Source organism: Globicephala melas, chromosome X, assembly GCF_963455315.2.
Source record: "Globicephala melas chromosome X, mGloMel1.2, whole genome shotgun sequence".
Lineage (NCBI taxonomy): Eukaryota > Metazoa > Chordata > Mammalia > Artiodactyla > Delphinidae > Globicephala > Globicephala melas.
The window spans coordinates 109,525,144-109,546,886 of record NC_083335.1 but is presented as its reverse complement, the minus strand read 5'-3'; the positions used below and the strand labels follow the sequence as shown (position 1 = coordinate 109,546,886).

Genomic DNA, 21,743 nt, shown 5'->3' with positions numbered 1-21,743 from the left:
GGGTTAAGTGGATGGAGTATAAGACTAGCTCTTGTTGGCTGTCATGTATTGATAAATAAAGGCTTGAGGCAAAAATAAATTTGGGAAGCCCAAGGTAGGAGCCTCCTTCAATAGGCCAGGGAGAAATGGTGGTGGCACAGACTGGAGAAGTGGCAGGGAGAAGGAGAGAACAGGCATGATTTGAGAAATCTTCACTAAATCAGCATAACTTGTCAATGGATCAGATTGGTGGGGGTGGGGGGAGAGGGAAGGGCGGGGACTAGAAGGATATGTCAAGAATGCCTCTCAAGTTTCTGGCTTGCTTAACCAGAAGTCATTCATAGTAATAGAGAAAAATGAAATAGAGGTTTGGGGGTTAGGGGAAAATCATGAGTTTGGTCTTAGATATGTTGAGTTTAAACTGACTTTGGGGCATGCAAAGAGGAAAAAATAAGTAGCTGTACATACAGTTCAGAGTTTAGAGTCACAATCTAGATTGGAGATAGAAATCTGTTACATCAGCTGTATGCGGGTTTTATTAAGATAGTGGGCATAAAGAAATTAATTAGTAGGGAGTATAGAGTGAGAAGGGAGCCTAGAATGGAACCTTGAGAACTTCAATACCTAATGACTGCCTAGAAGAGGAAAATGGGGCTCCAAGAGGTTAAGTAACTTGCTCAAGTGCACATAGCAATTAAGCAGAAAAAACGAAACAAAACTAGAATCCACGTCTGGCTGACCTAGAGCTCAAACTTGCAACCATTATCTTCTTTTGGCTACTTAATCTATATCTGGATTAAAAATATCACTTTGGGCTTGAAAGAGGTTAACAGCTGTAACAGATTACCTATGTTAGCCAAGAATTGCTAAACAGTCCCATTAAAATACACAAGAGAGCAAAACAGGTGTTGTTTTGAAGCTTGCAAAGTCTATCTTCAAATGCTTCCTCACAGAGAGGTGGCAAGGAAGCACTGCACTGTGAAAGCTGAATGCAATCTCAGAACGTTCCTCTTGCTGAGAAATGGACTAGATAGATCAAGTAGTAGTGATTATAATGCTGTACTTCTCAAAATGGAGTACAGGAAGCGCTCCTGAGGTATGCAGCAGGGGGACAAGGAATACTTGAAAAATGATAAAGATGTTGCAATTTTAGTTGGTGGATTTGGGAAATAGTTGAGAAATATTTTTGGATATTAAAAACAGACACAGAGGGGCTTCCCTTGTGGCGCAGTGGTTGAGAATCTGTCTGCCAATGCAGGGGACACGGGTTCGAGCCCTGGTCTGGGAGGATCCCACACGCCAGGGAGCAATTGGGCCCATGAGCCACAACTACTGAGCCTGAGCATCTGGAGCCTGTGCTCCGCAACAAGAGAGGCTGCGACAGTGAGAGGCCCCCGCTCGCCGCAACTAGAGAAAGTCCTCGCACAGAAACGAAGACCCAACACAGCCATAAATAAATAAATTAATTAATTAAAAAAAAACAAAAACCAGACACAGATATCACTGAATAGAATGCAGCCTTTGAGTTCATTTTAAAGACAAGCTATAAGTCCCCCAAATTTCGTACATGTAGTGGTAACCCCCCACCCTATTTCCTTGGGAGTACCTATTTGCTTTCTGCTGGTATTAGGGGTACTCTGGAGGAAAGATTGAGATGCACTGTTATAATGTATTGTAAGATCACCTTCCGATTCTACATGAAGACTCAAAAAGAGGCCAGTGTGTCACGGGAACATTTTGTGATTTTTTAATCATTCAGGAAGTGCAATTAGGGCTTCCCTGGTGGCGCAGTGGTTGAGAGTCCACCTGCCAATGCAGGGGACACGGGTTCGTGCCCCGGTCCGGGAAGATCCCACATGCCGCGGAGCGGCTGGGCCCGTGAGCCATGGCCGCTGAGCCTGCGTGTCCGGAGCCTGTGCTCCGCAACGGGAGAGGCCAAAACAGTGAGAGGCACGCGTACCGCAAAAAAAAAAAAAAAAAAAAAGAAGTGCCATTAGAGACGTCATATAGTCTTGAAGATAAAATGAATATGAAGTGAACACTGCCAAGTTATGAAAGTTCCCATTGTACTTCTGAATGACTTTATTCACTTTGTCACACTTATTGATAGTGAGAATTGTAAAAACACAGAAAATACTGCATTGTAGGGAGATCAGTAGTATTTCATAAAATATTTCTGTTCCCCATTTGTATGAAATATATATGAATTCCAAAAAGCAACTTTTTAAAAAGCACATATTCATGGCTTACCTTTCCAAATGATCCCTGCCCTAGTACTTTTAAAAGTTCAAACTGGGAAGGATCTGCCTTTTCATGTCCTTCCTTTACATGATGTGTGATTGCAATTTCTTTGATACTGCCTTCTTCCTGTTGATGCAAATATAAGGGGATAAAACAGAGTTAGAGCTACTTCCTCTGGCTATAAATCAAGCAATGTAAATTTATTGTATCATATTAGAAATCCTCAAATTAACATACACAAACCACCTTTACTGACCCACCAAGTAAAAAGAGAACACATGACAAGCAAATATACTTTCGAGTTAAATGCCAGAGAAAGAATAATACCAGCCAACCACATAGGCCAGTTTAACCTCTACATGACATTAGTTCTGAATACTTTCAAGTCTTCACTCTTCCTATTGGAGATAATCAGAATGATTAGTTTCATGGGGTGAGGGCAGAGTGTGTAAAGAAGTCTGAAAACAGATCAGAGTAATCTGGTGTGCTCTGATATGTGATTGTATTAGGTAGAACCAACACTATACACAACAAAACCTGATTATTGGGGAGAGGGGTTGAAAAATATTCCAGGGTCAACGTGGAGATTTCTACCCTCAGCAAGGCCGTTTGAATTAGCCTGCTGAAGTTTACTGTGTTTGAAATATCTAAGTTACTTTCTGTTTCTAGGACTACCTGAGATCTGAGATGGGAGAAAGGAATAACTCTAAAACACAAAATCAAAAAAGATTTAACATTTGGATGGAGGATTAGACAGAAAAAACATGTTCAGCATGATGGAAAAGTAGAAGGTCTTAGAGTTAAGAGAAGGATACTTAAAGAATGTGGATGCTTTACTATACCTGAGAGAAGGTGTCAGAAGAGAAACGTTGAAAATACATGTAAGTAAACATAGAATTTCAATTACTTTATTACCCTGAGATCAGCAGATTAAGTACACCTTATTTATTCAATAATCAAGACATGTACTTTATCAGCCCAAAACTACGACAATAAAACAAAACCCAACAAAACAAGAAACATCAGCCTGTCAAAGACTATCTTTTCTTTTTTTTTTGCCTATAATGTTTTTTCTAGTGCATACGTACTATGAGTAGAATCTAAATGTGTTATACAAACATAAATAATTATTTTTATTACCATTGTATTCCATATAAATGCTTGAACTCAAATAACATTCTCTGAGACACAGAAGGCTGGCAATATAAGGAATTACAAAGATTTCTCAAAAAGATATACCAAGGATATCCTAATGTGGTAGCTTTTGAAAATGAGTAGTAAAAGGAAAAAAAGCTCCTATAAGAGAACAGAAAAGAAATCCAGGCCCACCAATTTACTCTGTAAGACAGAAGCTGTAGTTTGTAGAATGTTCTACTAAGGCAGCTTAATCATTTTGGACTTTCCTGGAACTTTGACAACAATAATAAAACAATCCCCTAATATGGTTTAGTCTTTTATTTTGTAATTCCATATGCATTATCTCATTTAATTCTCACAATGATCCTATGCAATAGGCATTAGGGTAGAATCAAACATTAGCTGACTCCTTCCTGGGCACCCCTTCTCTCCAAATGAGACCAATGTGTACAAGGTCTTGAGAGTGATAGCTGTTCCTAGGCGCATTAGGAAAGAAAGGAAGCAAATTACCAAATTCTCTAAAAAAAAAAATTTCAAAGAACAATGTATATGTGGGATTGATTAAGTAAGAAAGATTCAGATTAAAATCCAGCAACTATTTATTAAATACCTAACATGTATCAAGCCCGGGTTAGGTGTTTTTTCACCTTTTCTATTTATGCTTCATGCAAATCTTTGACTACATATCAGTATTAGAGAGGGCTAATGATAACACAGAGTATACCCCAAAGCAAGCAAAAACATTTCAGAACTCTCTACAGACTCCCCCATTCACCATTAGAAATTTTAAAGGTAAAATGGTCTGAATATTCTACAGTCTGAAGTTTAAAGAGATCAAGTAAAGATCACAAACTAGTAACTGGCAGACTTAGGGCCCAATTCCAGGTTTTCTGACTTCTAACAACTTCTAAAACAAGGATCTTAGCATTACACCACATTGAGACTGTCATGAGGCTCTTGGTGGTTCCCCATCCAAGATCAATGACAGTAACATACAGACTTATTCCCCTGGCCTTTGTAACTGGTCTGTATCTCTTCGGTCAGTTAGCTAAACTGATTAGTGAAGTGGTCTCTGAACTTTTGGTAGTACACCATTATTAATAAAAAAAAATAGCATATACCCAATATTTGTATACTTATTGGCTTATATATACTTTTTGTATTACTAAATTATATATATACTTATAAATTATATACTTTTTGTATTACTAAATTATATACATTATACATGGAAATGAAACTATAAAGAAGTTCTCCTCTTTCTTTTCTGTACCCTAAAGTGCTGTCACATCAAACTTTGAAGACTAATTGATAACAGACTTGAACTCATGAGGCTAAGTTCATGGGTTGGATTCCAGCATGTGCCAGTGTGCCTCCTGTGGGAAAAACGAACTGTTCAAGAGCCTAACTGAAATCTAATGGCTATTTACGCCCTTATATCATGACGCTGTGAAGAACTATACCCTGTAATGTTCTATATATTTTACCACTTTTCTTTCTTGGGTTAAGTGGGATGTAATTCATTAGGCTGCCACATTATTTCATCTTATATTTCATAGCAAATACCTACTACAATTGTCTGTCACAAATAAAGATGCAACATAGGCAAGGAAGGACTACTGAATTATAACCGTTCTGCATTTTGTCACAGGCATACAGCATCAAGCCTTACTCTCACAGTGTGAGCTACAATCAGGCCATGGATCTCAAAATAAACAGCAGTTACTATTCAAGAAAGATTTCATCTTTGATGACTATCCTTCCTTTCATGTCAAAAAATTACTAAAAAATGTAGAGTCTCCCTTTGATCCCTTCATTCAATAAACACACTTAAGCACCTATTATGTATCAAGCTTGGTTCTGGGAATACCTTTCATTCTATTTCCAGTAACATCGTCCTGCTGTAATCCTTCGTTACCTTTCCTGTAGGAAATTGAAACTAGCTTGGTCACTCCTAATGCCCCTTTCTGCCACTGCCACTCCAATCCATCCTCCTGACAAATTCATTTTCTGAAAGTAGACAGCTCCAGTTACATGCCCAGACTGCTCAAAAACTCCTCCAAGTTTTTCCAAATTAAATGCACTGCTTTACCTTGGCATTGGAGGCCTTCTACAATATGGTCTCAACCTGCTTTTCTGGTATTATTTCCCAACATTCCCTTACACGTAGCCTTCTGTCAACTTGGGTTATTTCCTGTTCCCTAAATTTTTTGTTTTTAAAGTCAAAGTAATATATGCACATGGGTAACAAATCAAATAGTGGTAGAATAGCTTATGGTGAAAAGCAAGTCTCTTCTCACCCCCATACCTAAGTTTTAAAAAAATTTTAATTCTTTCTGCACTTACTTTGATCATTTCTTAGTTTATTAACTTTAAGACAATACCTATTGATTTAAAAATAAGAAAGATGAGGGACTTACTTATATTATGCCCCTTCCATCCATCACCTTCCTCCCCACTGTTTGATAATTATATTAATTTCACATAAACTTCTTGTTTTTTCTATAAGTTTTAGACAGAATCCTAATTCTTCACTTTGTAAAAGGAGGGTAATAGTGCCCACACATTCTTTCCCTCAAACTTCCCCCCACCTGCTAATAGCTTATTTTTATTAATATTTAAGGTTATTAATATTAAGAAAATTAACATTCTCTCCTGTAACCACAACCAAATCCTTCATGCTCTCACTACCGCTTGATTCTCAAAGCTGAAAGCCTATATAAGCAGCAGCATTTTCATGACAATATATTGCTCAAACGCAGGCTAGGAAGTGTATTAAATTTCCTTTCATATGGGCCCCTAACAGTGACTTGTGGGACAATCCAAGGGGACTTTAAGTCTTAGATTTTTACCATACTTTCCATTCTTCTGAGAGCCCTCTCTTACCCTCCCATCAGGATGGGTTGTTCTCTAGGCCTTGCTGCGTAGATATTATCTCGGGATATATCTTCAGTGCTTTCCTGGTTGAATCCACTATTTTCAGTTTCCCATGTCTCTCTCTTTCTTAGACTACTCCCTTGTAACTTCCAAAGAAAGGTGATGTGGAAGAAAACTTTCTGGATCTTGCACATCTGAAAATGTCTCTATTTTGTCTTCACATTTGTATAATTTGGCTTGCTACCAAATTCTAGAATAAAAATAATCTTGCTCAAGAATGTTGGCGCCATTCGTCCACTGTCTTCTAGCAGTCAGCACTGCTGATGAGCTGGATGATGCTAGCCTGATATACACTTTTTGGTACGTGACCTGGTTTTTCTTTCTGGAAACTTTAAGAATTTTCTGTCCTTGTATTTCTGAAATTCCACACTAAGTGAGATAAATATGGTCTCCTTTCCTTCAGAATGCTAGATGCTTGGTGAACCTTTATAATCTAAAGACGTGAATTCTTTACCTCTGGGGGAATTCTGACATTTCTTTGATAATTTCCTTCCATCCACTCTTCAGGGTTTCTCTTTTTGCAACAACTCTATTAGCTGGATACTGTATGCCTGGAATTTAATTTTCATCTTTTTTCCTCCTATTTTCTGTCTCTTTTCTGAGAGACATCCTTGACTTTATTTTCCCACCCCCATACTGAATTTTTTATCCTGGCAAATCTTATTTTAAAATAAATCTTCAAGTGCTTCTTTTCTCAATATTTCTTTCTTTTTTTAAATAGCACCTTCCTCCACTCCCTACCTCTTCCTCCCCAAAATGGATGCAATCATTCCAAACCTCCTTGAGGATAGTAACTAGACTTTTAAAAATCTTTTTTCTAAACTGGGATGCAGAGGATACAAAAAATGTTCTTGGGGGTGGAGAGAAAAGATCAATGCCTATGGCCCAAGTTGCAAAAACTTGCAAAAACTATCCCCAACACATTTTTCTGCTCCTTCCCAGTTGAAATTTTTACTAATCGTATCAGCAAGCCATTTTCTATCTATTTTTATGTATATGTGAAGTCACAGTAGCATAATAGGCACAATATCCTTGGTTGGTATCTTGATCCCCAAATTGTGCTTTATGTCACCAGTCTTTCCAAGTTATGGGACCATGAATATTTTCGAAATGAATTTGAGGTTCAATTAGGACATAATACTAATGCTTGGGCAATCTTGGACAACAGAAAGGAAAGCAACAATGTGCCCTTCTAGCTCATACCTGGAATCCAATGAGATGGATGCAGAGGGGGATATCAAATTTCTGAAGACATTGATAACCAAGGACAGACTGATATTTGCATGTGACAAACCTACCTTAGGTCACTAAATCACCTGTTACTGAAATAAATCTGTCACATGACAACACAGAACTACAGTTTGATAGTTTGTAAAGTTGTGTTTTTGACTGTAAGTATACAGTGAAGCAACTGTAATTTTATGGAAAAAGAATTTTATCAATGAAGTAGAGCAGAGATGTAAGTTATATCCATTATAATTACTCTGTGAAGCTAACATTTTTACATTTTCTGGCACAATTGTACTTGAACTGATACATGGACACCTGCCCAGTCATTACCACAAAAACTTACTTTGTGTATTTTTAAAAGTTATAAAAAATTCCATGTTTTTATTTTTACAAAGTCTACGTTTATTTGCTAGATAAAGGTCTACCTGTAGGCAAAATTGTGAAGCTGCCAGCTGGTCTACATCACAACCCTGTATCCTTCATCTACATTCCCAGCACTTTCAGACATTTGGTACTCACAGTTACCAAACTCAGAGGTGTTCAATACTCTCAAGCTATGAATGGGAATTCATTCGTTCATCTATTTAAACATTTATTTATTGAACACCTAATACATGCCAGGCACTCTTCTAGCTGTCTGAGATATACAATAAATGAAACAGACCAAAATCTTTGCTGTTTTGGGGAGAGACCTAATAATAATAATAATAATAATAATAAGGCTCTTGTACTTTTGCTTCTTCCTGACTGCCTGGTCCTGATGGAAGTGTTTCTGATCTATGACATATTCTCTTAGGCTCTTTCCTTTTTGTTAGAAGGCAATTCAGATTATGGGCCAGGTACTGCACTAGGTATGAGCAAAACTACGATACAGAAGAGTATCTGCTCTCTAGGAATTTACCTAGGGCTTCAAAGATGTACTATTGGGAAAATACTTGTTGAGATATGACCCTGATAGATAAAACAAAGTCAGTTCAGTTAAAAAATATCTATGGGACTTCCCTGGTGGTGCAGTGATTAAGAATCTGCCTGCCAATGCAGGGGACACGGGTTCAATCCCTGCTCTGGGAAGATCCCACATGCCGCGGAGCAACTAAGCCCATGCACCACAACTACTGAGCCTGCGCTCTAGAGCCCGCGAGCCACAACTACTGAGCCCGTATGCCACAACTACTGAAGCCCGCGCACCTAGAGCCCATGCTCCGCAACAAAAGAAGCCACCGCAATGAGAAGCCCGTGCACCGCAACGAAGAGTAGCCCCCGCTCGCCGCAACTACAGAAAGCCCGTGTGCAGCAACGAAGACCCAACATAGCCAAAAATTAAAAAACAGAAAAACAAAAAAACCCTATAATTTTAGGAATTTGTAAAGAGTATCATTTTAAACATCACAGAAAAATGGCAGAAGAAAATTCATGGACAGGTGGATCTTTTGTTGTTCCTCCAGTCACAGAGAAAGCCACCTCATTTGTTTCCCAGGACCAACAAAAGGTTGATAGGTTCCATCTTAAATGGTCTTTGAGGTTCACCCCTTACTGGGAAAAAATTAACGGGAAAAAATTAACTCAATGTTTCCTTTTCAAGTTGAAAGGGAAAATATAAAATTTTGTTCTTAAAATGTTTTTTAAAAGGATTAAAGAAAAGGGACTGAAACAGACACTGCTTACCTGAGTTATATAAAACCTAATACTGTAACATGCAAATATCAAGAAAACAAACTGGGTGACATTAACTGATTTTAAAGAATGATTCAACATTTGGCATTATGCCCTGCCTTGTATACATAATTTCCTTTTTCCTCCCCTCCCTTGAGTCAGGAAGTGTGTTCTTAAGGCATTTGTATTTTTTAAATTGTTTTTAATGTCAGAAAATATTGTTGAAGCTCAAAATAAAATATTTAAATATTCCTTAGTAAAAGCCAATAAATAAGTATTTTCTACTCATAGATACGTAACCATTTTTTGGCCTATCATAAAAAAAAGACCCGACAAATGAAATTATAAGATTTTATTTACCTCTTAAATATAATCCAAAAGTAAAATGAATAAAGCATCGCTTTCTATATAGATAATTATAGTTCAATAATATACTTTTTTTAATTTGAAAAAGATATGTTAATTTTTTTTTGATGATCAAGATACATAAAAATTATTTGGCTGTGACACAAAATTAGTCTTGTCATTCAAGCTATGGTGAGAAACCACATTTTAATTTATTCTAGATTACAATTTGACCAAATCCGATTTACTTGATTTGCTAATGAATAATACATTCAGAATTTTTCATTTAGCCAAATTCTTTAAGAGAGTATTCTAGGCCAGCTTCTTGAATCTATGTTTGAGAAAACAGCATTGCTGGTTCTCCAGACTAATATTTTCAATAACTGCTGGAAAGAGCACTGAGTTTTCTCCCAATTGGGAATCCCAATCAACAAATTTAATTCTCTTTAAAGAGCAGCAGGATAGCACAATTCTCATGGCAAAATATCAAGTTGATTTTGGCAGGATTTTAGATTAAATACAATACAAATTCTCATTCACTAAGCACATTTTAACAAAGTTATGCTTTGAAAAGTGTGCCTACTGTAAGATAAAATTACTTGCTTAAAGCTAAATATAATTGATTAAAAACGTCAACGTTTTTAAAGAACCAATTTCAACAAAAATCTGTTTTTAAATTCTTGACTGTTTAAAATAACACATTCTCCTACTCATCAAAATGTTACTTACATTATTATTACATAGTAATCTCCTAAATATTAGCAGGTTCACAATTTTGTTCACGCCTAGTTCAATACTGAGAGTTACAGTCATCTGTTTTATTATACAAAATTACAAACACTAACAAGATTAAAAATTACTTTAGCACTAAAAAGGCAATGTAAAATAAGTTTACAAAATATACAGAGTTGAAATATATAATACAAATAGCTGGCTTAATTTTAGTAAATAGAAATATTATTCTTTAAATGTTCTATAAGAACTGGTTTTGAATTTTGAAAAGCTTCTTAAAAGAACATTAAAGTGAAATAATTGTTTAATTAGTATAATTATACTTAGCTCTAACCGAAACATTTTAGTCTCTAAAGAAGTTGAACAAAGCTTACCTGTATAGAGCGAACACGAAAAGACAGAAATTTAAACATGGCTATGAAACCATGATGGTGATAAAGAATTTCTAACGGTAAAACTTAAGTTAGAAAGGGAAGGCCAAGCCCCTGCAAAGTTTTCCCCTACCAGCTGTTCCGGCAATTAGAAAATTTCCTGTCAGGCGGGTCCTGAAATGCTAGAGAAAGAGGCCTGACAATTTTCCTGTGGTAAAAGAAAGGAGAAATGTAATGGCGAGGGCACTAATGTAGCTGATAGGTAGAGAGGCCAGAACAGGAAACCAAAACAGATTTGCTGATAGCAAAATCCTGTTGAAATGTTCGTACTCCTGGTTCCCAGAAATCCAGACAATTTTCACAACCCGTGAAACGAACATTATTTTACTTCAGAATCCTGAGATATGCTGGTATTTCTTAACTATACGACACTTTAAAAGCAACTGAAACTAGTCAGCACAATTAAAATAACAAGTCATCAATTCTCATGTGAAATTTTACCCTTCGTAATGTTTATACACACACTCCAAAGGACAGTTTCAAGACTATTTTAAGGTTATATATAGACATGTCATGGGTGTTCCCTGTCAATGAGGAAGAGTTTCCGAACTATGGGAAGAAAATGACTACAAGAAGCTTTTTGATTGTGATGTAAGGACAAATTCTTCCTGTCTTCAATGAAAGTGAATTACATATAAATTCACAATGGTTATAAACATCAATTATCAACCAGGTTAAAGACGTCAAGGCCCACAGTTAAAACTCACATTCCTAGCTGATAAAATCTAAATTAAAAAAAAGTCCACTCCCTGGGCTATTAGTGAGCAAAAGGAACATTTACTGAAGAAGTCAACCTGGAAAAGAAGGAGGGGTCAAGCTACCAGACAATCCCTTACTCCATTTCATCCTCTAATAGCTTCCAGAAGTTATTCTAAGGTATTTTTGCTTTGGGAAATATTTTTGAAAGTATGCCAGTATTCAGAACATGATCACCGAGATAGCGGCATTTAAACAAAACCAAAGGACAGAAGCATCGAGAGCTGTGGGAAAATACTTTACTTAATGTACACAATCTATGTGGAACCAATAAAAACCTCAAATGTTAATCTACATACCCTATACAAATTTAATAAAATCACTGAATTTTCAAAACCTGAAGATCCTCTAAAAATCACCAAGCTTGCTCCAAGCTTGAAGGAACTATGATCAAGGCAGGGACATATTTGATGACAGAGCTATCTATCATGGAAGCTCAGTGCTGCTGTCCTGTATTGAGCAAACATTAGAGGGTCCATTAGGTGCTACAGGTACCATGTGAAAGGCCAGGGCTCTTCCTCCTAGATCAAATTTTTATGGCAATGTTCTATAAATGACCTAATGCAAGTTGAAGAATAAAAAAAAAAACCTGCTTGGGACTTCCCTGGTGGCACAGTGGTTAAGAATCCACTTGCCAATGCAGGGGACACAGGTTTGACCCCTGGGCCGGGAAGATCGCACATGCCGTGGAGCAACTAAGCCCATGCACCACAACTACTGAGCCTACACTCTAGAGCCCGTGAGCCACAAATGCTGAGCCGATGTGCCACAACTACGGAAGCCCGTGCGCCTACAGCCCATGCTCCGCAACAAGGGAAGCCACCGCAATGAGAAGCCCGCACACCACCAGGAAGAGTAGCCCCCGCTTGCCGCAACTACTGAAAGCCTGCACACAGCTACGAAGACCCAATGCAGCCAATAAATAAATAAACAAACAAATAAATAAATTTATTAAAAAAAAAGACTGTCAAGAAGAGGCAAACATCATGGTTACTATAGAACCAATTAAGGGGTACAAAATAAAACAGGAGTGTCTCTGTACAGAGCAGTCATCAATTTTACTCAAGTAATACTTAAGAACAGAAGCAACTAAATAACCTGTTCTGAATTTGAAGGATTAGTCTAAATTGGCTTTAATGACTAGTGATGCTCAGGTTAACAATTCACATTTTGCTGTGAGTTATGCTTTTTAATACTACCCCTAAAAAATGAAGCAATATTTCAGATATCAAAATCTGAACTAAGTCTCCCTCAGTTGAAATGATACCTTAATTAAAACAGCATGGTACTGCTGTATAAAAGCAGAGTGACAGAAAAGAATGTGACACTTTACATCTGAGGGAGATGTTAGGATATTTGGCTACCTGTTTAGAAAATGTAAGCCATAAAGGAAAACATTGATATAGATTTGATTATAAAATTCAAAAACTCCTCTATGTCAAAAAGCACCATAAAGTTAAAAGACTAGCTCACACGATTAGAATCCCTTATATACAAGATATCACCGAGCAACTGCTTTACTTGGGTGTTAGCTATCTCCGAACCAGAACGAACCCATATCTCATTATAAGCAGTTGAAACACTGAAAAATGCCTCAGTGCTCCTTTTGCGTGTGCTCAAATATCCACACCATGTCTAAGTATCAGAGGTATTCCAGGAGTCTTGTCAGGCTTAGAAATATTTTGGCAGTAAACCCCAGTGTCTACGAGAAATGTTTGGATATTTTGTCAATTTTGTATGAGTACAGAAGGGACACTGCTTATGGCATTTATTAGTATTTAAGCACAACCCATTGTCCCTATCAGATTAAGCTTCAGAACAGGCAAACAGCACATAGGAGGAACTCAAATAATGGCTGCCCAATTAAGTATCATACACTGAAATCTGAAATGGACACTACTTGTGTGGTTGTGCACATGAAACCAGATATTATTGTTGATATTTTCCTGCCTCTAACCTTTTTCCTGCCTCTAACTTTAACTATCTTGAAATTTCTCGTATTAAATTTTCAGCTAGTTTTTCATTTTTGTGTCTTATTGGTTTTATCATTTGCCTTACTACTTGAAAAGTAATTTTATTATAAAAACTATGCATGTCCAGTATAGAAAACTTAAATAATAAAAAGAAGAAAAACAAAAGAGGGAAAAAATCCTCTATGTTGGTGCTTTCTAGTCTCTGTCTGTATATACGCACATATACACATGGACCACAGTACACATATTATCACTTTTTTTTTCTGTAGAGGGCCAGAAAGTAAATGTTTTTGACTTTGCAGGACATATTGGTCTCTGTCAACACTGCCACTGCAGCGTGAAGAGGAATGGGTGAGGTTGTGTTCCAATAAAACTTCATTTACAAAAATAGGGGGCAGGTCTCAGGTATAGTTTGCTGACCCCTATTTTCTATTATTAAATCATCCTCAATGCATTATTTATTTTTATTTTTATTTTTTGCAATACGCGGGCCTCTCACTGCTGCGGCCCCTCCCGCCGCGGAGCACAGGCCCCGGACGCGCAGGCCCAGCGGCCACGGCTCACGGGCCCAGCCGCTCTGCGGCATGTGGGACCCTCCCGGACCGGAACACGAACCCGCGTCCCCTGCATCGGCAGGCGGACCCCCAACCACTGCGCCACCAGGGAAGCCCCATCCTCAATGCATTATTAATGACTGCAGAGCATTCTACTATATAAATCCCCTATTGTTGGGTATTTGATCTTCTATATCACTGGGATGTCCCCATCTTTTGTGCACATTCACAATTTATTAGAAATAATTTCTGGAAGTGGCACTGTATTTCTAGAGGTAGAGTATGCAGCATTTTAAAGTTTCTTGATCGTAACATATTTGCCAAGTTGTCCTCCGGGAAGAACCTAAAAAACAATGAGAGAACCACACCAAGACCTCAGGCAGGGGTAAACTACAACCAGGCCGGGCCAGTCAAGGGCTAAATCTGGTCATGCCCATGTCTATTTACATAAGAGCTCCTGCTGTTTTTTTCCCTACATAATGGCTACAGCTGACTTGAGTAGTTGCCACAGAGCCTAAAATATTTACTACCCAGCCCTTTATAAACAAAGTTCGCTGACTCATGGTCTTGAGTCCTCCAACAGAATGAGCAGCAAATGCGAACGCCCTGAGATTAGGAATCGGCTTAATGAATTCAAAGCACAAAGGAAAGACCTTGGCGTCTAGAATGTGGTGAACACCAAGGAAAGAGAAGGAAATGGGGAAGTAGGTTCGGGCCACATTAAGCAGGGCCTTACAGACTATCAAGAAGTTTGGATTTGGATTTGAAGCTAACCTTACTCGTTTTAGGCAGCGGCATCAATACCAATCTCCCAAACCTGTAAATCCTTTTGGGCTTTTTCCTTTCTAATCTAACTTCCTTCCCTTCATATTTAATCCATCAATAAATTCTACTGATTTTATCTCTGAAATAAATCTCAAATCTGTCTATTTCTATTTTCTCTGACACTGTCAGTACAAACCATTATCATCTAGTGCCATCTAACTGGTTTTCCTCCTTCCAAATTTTTCCTGTGCAATCCTTTCTCTTCATGGCAGCCAGAATAATTTTAAAACAGAAATCAGGCTTGGTCGTACCCCCACCTCACATTCTTCAATGGCTTCCCATCCCAGAATAAAACTCAAATTTCTCACAGTCTATGGAACATAAAGCAAACACTAATAAATGCTACCTTGATTCTGACTTGGGAATATATTCAGTAAGTTATTCAAATATGATATCAATATTTGGTTTTAGACATACTTTAATCATGTTAATATCAGACTATTTCTTCTTTACTAAAAGAAGAATGAATATTCAATTTAAAAAAATGTCTTTTTATTATCTATTAATACACTTAGTTTCTCTCCTTTGACCTACTGATTTGATAACTCATATCAACAGATGTCCTAATATGCTTGTATTCCTAGGAAAATTCCATTGTTTTAATATAAGCCTGTATTTGATTTGTAAATTTTTAAAAGGATTTTTCTGTCTGTATTCATAAAGTGGCACAGTTTCCTTTTCTGCGTTAACTTTCATTTTCAGGGCTATGCTAACTTTATAAAACGGACTAGAAGGTGATACAATTTTTTCCTGTGCTTTAGGACAATCTATTTCTTGAAAGTTTCCAAGATTTCTCCTACTGGAGCCTGGGGCCTGGCACTGTAGTGGTGGGGGGACCACTGCAGTGGTGGGGGGACCACAGTAGTGGTGGGATGTGTGTGGCGGTACGCGTTCTTTAATAACTTAAATTTCTCCCTTGCTATTGGTAAAGTCATAGTTTTTCTATTCCTTCCTAAATATCGTTTAGATTTTCTTAGAAAACCACATATTTCAGCAAGACTTCCATATCAGTACAGAGATATATTGAGTATACTATTATGCTTTTTAAATAAAATTTAAGGAAAATTTCAAGCGTATCTAAAAGTAGACTGAATAGTATAACAAACCCTCATGAACCCACCACTCAACTATAACAATTATCAACTCATGGCCAATCTTGCTTCATATACTCACTTCCCCCCACTCTCATAATTATTTTGAAGCAAATCCTAGACATTATATCATTTCATCTGTGAATATTTCAGTTATTATGATGTTTTAATCTCCTTCCTATCTGTGGTTATATACTGTTTTGCTTTCCTAATGTTGTGCATTTGCTTTTTTTATTTTTCCTGTTTTCTAATTCACTGATTTTGGAATTTAAATTTAAATCCTTTCTCTTGCTTTTTTTTTTTTTTTTGCGGTACACGGGCCTCTCACTGCTGTGGCCTCTCCCGTTGCGGAGCACAGGCTCCGGACGCGCAGGCTCAGCGGCCATGGCTCACGGGCCCAGCCGCCTCCGCGGCCTGTGGGATCTTCCCGGACCGGGGCACGAACCCATGTCCCCTGCATCGGCAGGAGGACTCTCAACCACTGCGCCACCAGGGAAGCCCTCTCTTGCTTTTTATGGGTTTACTTTGTAGTTCTTTTTCTAGCTTCTTTCACTGAATCCTTAGTTCCTTTATTTGAATTCTCATTTATTAATAATTTTTTCTTTCAAGTATAATTCTGACAATATCATATAAGGTACTACTATATGCTAAGAACCATGCTTTACATGAAATTACTTCAGTTAACTCTCACCACAATGAGATAAGTAAATACTATTATCTACACTACAGATGAAGAAACTAAGGCTTAGAGAGAAGTTAAGGAACCTGCTGCCCAAGTTCCCACAGTTTGGAAGTGGAAATGGCTGTGATGTTGGTGGGAGCATAGACAGGCAATTCTATCTGGGGAAGGAGCATGTATATGTATGGTCAGTGGCTGACTTAGGTCAGAAGCCAGGAGGTGCTAAACCTTTTGATAAGACCCTGAAGGAAGACAGCTCGATAGAGGGTCCATAGCAGAGTTTCTGAACACTTTTTCTACACCATACATTATATTTGTCTGGCGAAACCCAAACCTTGGTCAAACCCAATTATCAACCATCTTCATGACTCCATGATGGCTGAACCCTGCTGGAGAAAAATAAACTGCTATAATAAAAGCTTAAAATTAACATGTTCTTAACCAATTCCTTCAGATACAGTTTTTTTGTATGAATCAATTTTTCAGATACTAAAGGATTTAATATCTAAGGATTTCCATTTAAGTACAGGAGAATTATTCTGTAGCACACATCCATCAGTAGATAATGTTATAAAGTGCTATGGTTCTAAGGTTTTAAATCAGAGATGGGAAATAAGTTTTATGATCATCAACCTGAACCAAATGGTAGTGGCTTCCTAGAGCGCTGAGAGGGGTTGCTTCTAAGGCCCTGTGTCAATGGAAAGCATGCTATATTCCACTCACAATATCTCCCCTGAGCATGACGAGAGGGCGAGGGGGCAGCACCACCGATGTCCCAGCTGGAATCTTGCAGTAAGCAGCAATACACCCTAGGTGGTATTGCTGGTCACTGTATTCACGCATTTTTTTTCCTGCTTAGCCTGAACTTTTTTTTTTAATAATTTTTTTCTCTCTTTCTATTTATTTATCTATTTTTGGTTGTGCTGGGTCTTCGTTGCTGCATGCAGGCTTTCTCTGGTTGCAGCGAGTGGGGGCTACTCTTCATTACAGTGTCTGGGCTTCTCATTGTGGTGGCATCTCTTGTTGCGGACCATGGGCTCTAGGCACGCAGGCTTCAGTAGTTGTGGCATGTGGGCTTCAGTAGTTGTGGCTCATGGGCTCTAGAGTGCAGGCTCAGTAGTTGTGGCGCATGGGCTTAGTTGCTCCGCAGCATGTGGGATCTTCCCGGCCCAGGGCTCGAACCCGTGTCCCCTGCACTGGTAGGTGGATTCTTAACCACTGCGCCACCAGGGAAGCCCTGGAGTTCTTTTTACTTAGTCATTTTTGTCTAAAATGGTTAAATTAAGAGACTCATTTAAGTACAGGAGTTACAACGTTCAATACACCAGTATTTCAGGTTGACTCAATAAACCATTCATACTTCAAGAGAACTTACATGAATTTTCTTTCTTTCCAATTATGGTTTAGATCAGTCAAATTGAACAAATGGGTATTGTGATAAGTAGACTACAGCAGAGGAGAAGCAAATTTGGATCAGAGGGATCATATGAGTTAGGCAAGCCACGATTTTTTTAAAAAAGGGGGTATTTTTTTTTTTTAAAGCTCTTAGGGGTGGAGAAAAGGGACACTAGAAATAAAAAATAGCCCTGAAAGAGGGTCAAAAATGTAGTAAAGGAAAACTTACATGCTTGGAAATTTTGCCTATTATACACACACTCTATTTAATGTGACCATGCAGTGTTAATTATAATGCTATTTATTCTCGGAAATATTTTCCTAAGTGGTATATACTTAAATCTACTAGAGCATATCTTCTCTAGTAGATTTAAGTATATGCTCTAAGTGCTAAAATATACTCTCAGCTAATGAGAGTTAGATAAACAGACAATACTCTAAACAATTAGTCAGTGTCATTAATGTAACACTCCACAAATGTTCCCTGCCAACGAGCAAGCACTCTACCGTACTTTCCTGTTTTGAGTGGGTTCTTCGCTGTCTATTGTCTACTCCTCTAGGGTTTCTCTTTTTTAAAAAAATTTATTTATTAATTTTATTTATTTTTGGCTGCCTTGGGTCTTTGCTGCTGCACACGGGCTTTCTCTAGTTGTGGCGAGCAGGGGCTACTCTTCGTTGTGGTGAGCGGGCTTCTCGTTGCGGTGGCTTCTCTTGTTGTGGAGCACAGGCTGTAGGTGCGCGGGCTTCAGTAGTTGGAACACACAGGCTCAGTAGTTGAGGCACACAGGCCTTAGAGCATGCGGGCTTCAGGAGTTGTGGCACGTGGGCTCAGTAGTTGCAGCACGCGGGCTCTAGAGCGCAGGCTCAGTAGTTGTGGCGCACGGGCTTAGCTGCTCCACGGCATGTGGGATCTTCCCAGACCAGGGATCGAACCCATGCCCCCTGCATTGGCAGGCGGATTCTTAACCAGTGCGCTACCAGGGAAGTCCAGGGCTTCTCTTTCTGTAGTTTATTTTGTGTTTAACCCATGATAACTGAAAGAGTTATGCAAGTGTATGCTGGACTCACAGCTATGAGTATCATTTTGGATGTTCAAATGCAAGTTTTAAGGGAGCTTGAGGGAACCTTCAAAGAAATGGAGGAAACCAGCAGAGAACAGGGAACTGGTGAAATTCCCTGGATATTGTGAAGGCCGTCATACAAATCACTGCTGCCTTAGGGTTACTATATGAACAGTAGCTACGGCATGCATAGAAGTTGGAAGAAACTACCGCTAAAGGCCCATGAGGAGATTTGAAAAGAATGGGGCACTGCTGGTGTACTCCTGCCTGTGACCTTTACAGGGGTGCTGCTCTTTAACTTGGCATCCAAAGTCATCTACAGTCATCTCCATTTTATCTTTTTAAACCATTTTTACCACTACTACTTTTAACAAGCTTTCTCCAATTCTTTTTTTTAATTAATTAATTTATTGTTTATTTTTTGGCTGCATTGTGTCTTTGTCGCTGCGTGCAGCTGTCTCTAGTTGCAGCGAGCAGGGGCTACTCTTTATTGCGGTGCGCGGGCTTCTCATTGTGGTGGCTTCTCTTGTTGCGGAGCTCAGGCTCTAGGCGCGTGGGCTTCACTAGTTGTGGCTCACGGGCTCTAGAGCACAGGCTCAGTAGTTGTGGTGCACGGGCTTAGTTGCTCTGTGGCATGTGGGATCTTCCCGGACCAGGGCTTGAACCCGTGTCCCCTGCATTGGCAGGTGGATTCTTAACCACTGTGCCACCAGGGAAGCCCATGTTTTCTCCAATTCTTAACAATCATGCATGTGACTCTGATACAAGAGCTACAAAGACTGCATTGATACATATAGTGTTTAGGACTGTAGTAATATAATATTCACAAAGTTAATGTTATGAGTGATTAATGTATGCATGGTTATTAGAAATAAACAATAAGGGGAACAGAAGGGTCAAAGGACCAAATTAAGAGAAAGTCAGTTCACAGTTTTGTCTGAGGCCAGGCCTACTGTCAGCCAGAAAATTACTGGATACCACCCTAGTTCCTAAGAGGAACTAGGTGAATAGTCTGAGAGAGCAAGATCAGCATCTGGGAGGAAGAGGACAGGAAAATTAACACTTACTGGGCTCTTCCTTTGTGCTAGGTACTTATTTACCTCCTTTAATTCTCAAGCCTCAGAAGAACCTTTGCCTGCTACTGTAAGAACCATTAAGAGAATTATTTCCCCACTAAGCAAGAAACTGCTTTAATGATTCTTGGATGATTATGGAGACCTAAACAGCCCAGACTCCCTATTTCCTCTGCATGGATCATCAGAGCATGGAGTCCTCTGGCCAGCTGAGAAAGGATAGAAAATTCTGGAGTCCAGGAAGGTATCTTGGCTTAAGGGGCTATACAGCACCCTACCTTCTGCTATGAAGGCAGTCTCTCTCCCAGCCCTACTGGAATAACGGATAAAAATAATCAAGTCTCTCCAGCAGGGAAGGGAGAAAACAAAATACACTGGCTGGAGCAAGTTAACTGGTGAGAAATTCAACTAATTGTGCATAAATATGAATTAACACGCAACCATTCCTGGGGAGGGAGATGGTGGAAGGTGATGACTACCTGTTATATTCTGGTATGGATCAATTTAATTAGATAAATTTCGTATACTTCATGAGTGGAAGAAATAAAAATTTTACTTCAGGTGCATAAAGACAAGAAAGGATTGAGCCTTCAGAAAGCCAGAAGAAAGGAAAACAGCATTAAATTCTAGAAGATGAAAGAAAAGTAGATCTAGGATATAGGAAGGAGGCAGATCGGAGGGCAAAGAACAAAGGGAAGAGAGGAAAACATGAGGTGTGAAGAAGGGAGAAAAATCCAGACAGAATGAAATGGCTCTACCACAAATAGAAACCAGGAGACATGCTCAAGAGAAATCACAGGGGCAGCTCCATATGTCAAGAAGGTCTGAGTGAAGATTAAAGGGTCAAGTAATGATGCAAGGCTTGTATAACAAAAAAGTAGCAGTACCCAGTGTTCTCGATACCCTTTCAGCTCTGTTCATTGTTCCCTCTGGTATTTATATGATAGCTAATAACCTTATACTATTTTCTCCTGACTCAACAATTTCAGATATCACCTTTAGACATCCTATTACAGCTGACGTGACACTCATATCACACATTTTGGTTAAATCAATATTGAGTCTTTACAAATATTATGACTATGTAAACACTGTTCACTGCTTGAAGTAATATACTCTAGTTACATTTCTTGTATGCAACGTTTCTATTTTTGTTAAATTTATAGTTGCTTTGTTTTAAAACTTGCTTTCTTTTCTTTGCACCTATCTCAAATTCTTCTCACTTTGCCTCTCAAGTGGATTTTCAATACTCAAACCTACTGGACAATTCATAACTTCTTTTTTTCCCCTGAAGACAGCCCTCCTGGAAACATCTGTCTGCTTCAATCTGGACTGAGTACTCTCTAAGCCTACTGAATGAACTAGTCTTCTGAAGCATCCTTTATTCATCATAATGGGAAGGAACTTTCTTCACTGTGCTTGTACATGTTGGGTCTTTTGCTGCCTGAATCTCATGTCTTTCCTTTAGTTAATAACCTTCTACTGTTGGCAGAAGAAGGTATTCTTCTTCCAAAGAATAGGTACATGTCTGAAAATACCTTCATTGAAAATCATTTTCACTAAGCATTTCAAAGGCACTGCTCCTTGACTTTTAACTTTCAATGTTGAAATATCGTATATTATTCTTATACCCAGGCCTTTATTTTATAAA

The 21,743-nt window shown here is 38.5% G+C and overlaps 1 protein-coding gene across 7 annotated transcripts in view; it reads right to left on the bottom strand.

Moving 5' to 3' along the window:
• The window catches only part of RPS6KA3 (ribosomal protein S6 kinase A3), a 199,319-nt gene that overhangs the window by 51,881 nt on the left and 125,695 nt on the right, over positions 1 to 21,743 (bottom strand). For all 7 annotated transcript variants that reach the window (XM_060292161.1, XM_060292163.1, XM_060292165.2 and 4 more), the window contains one exon: positions 2,230 to 2,346. In XM_060292161.1, coding sequence (XP_060148144.1) covers positions 2,230 to 2,346 — 117 coding nt within the window. The remainder of the gene's footprint in view (positions 1 to 2,229; positions 2,347 to 21,743) is intronic.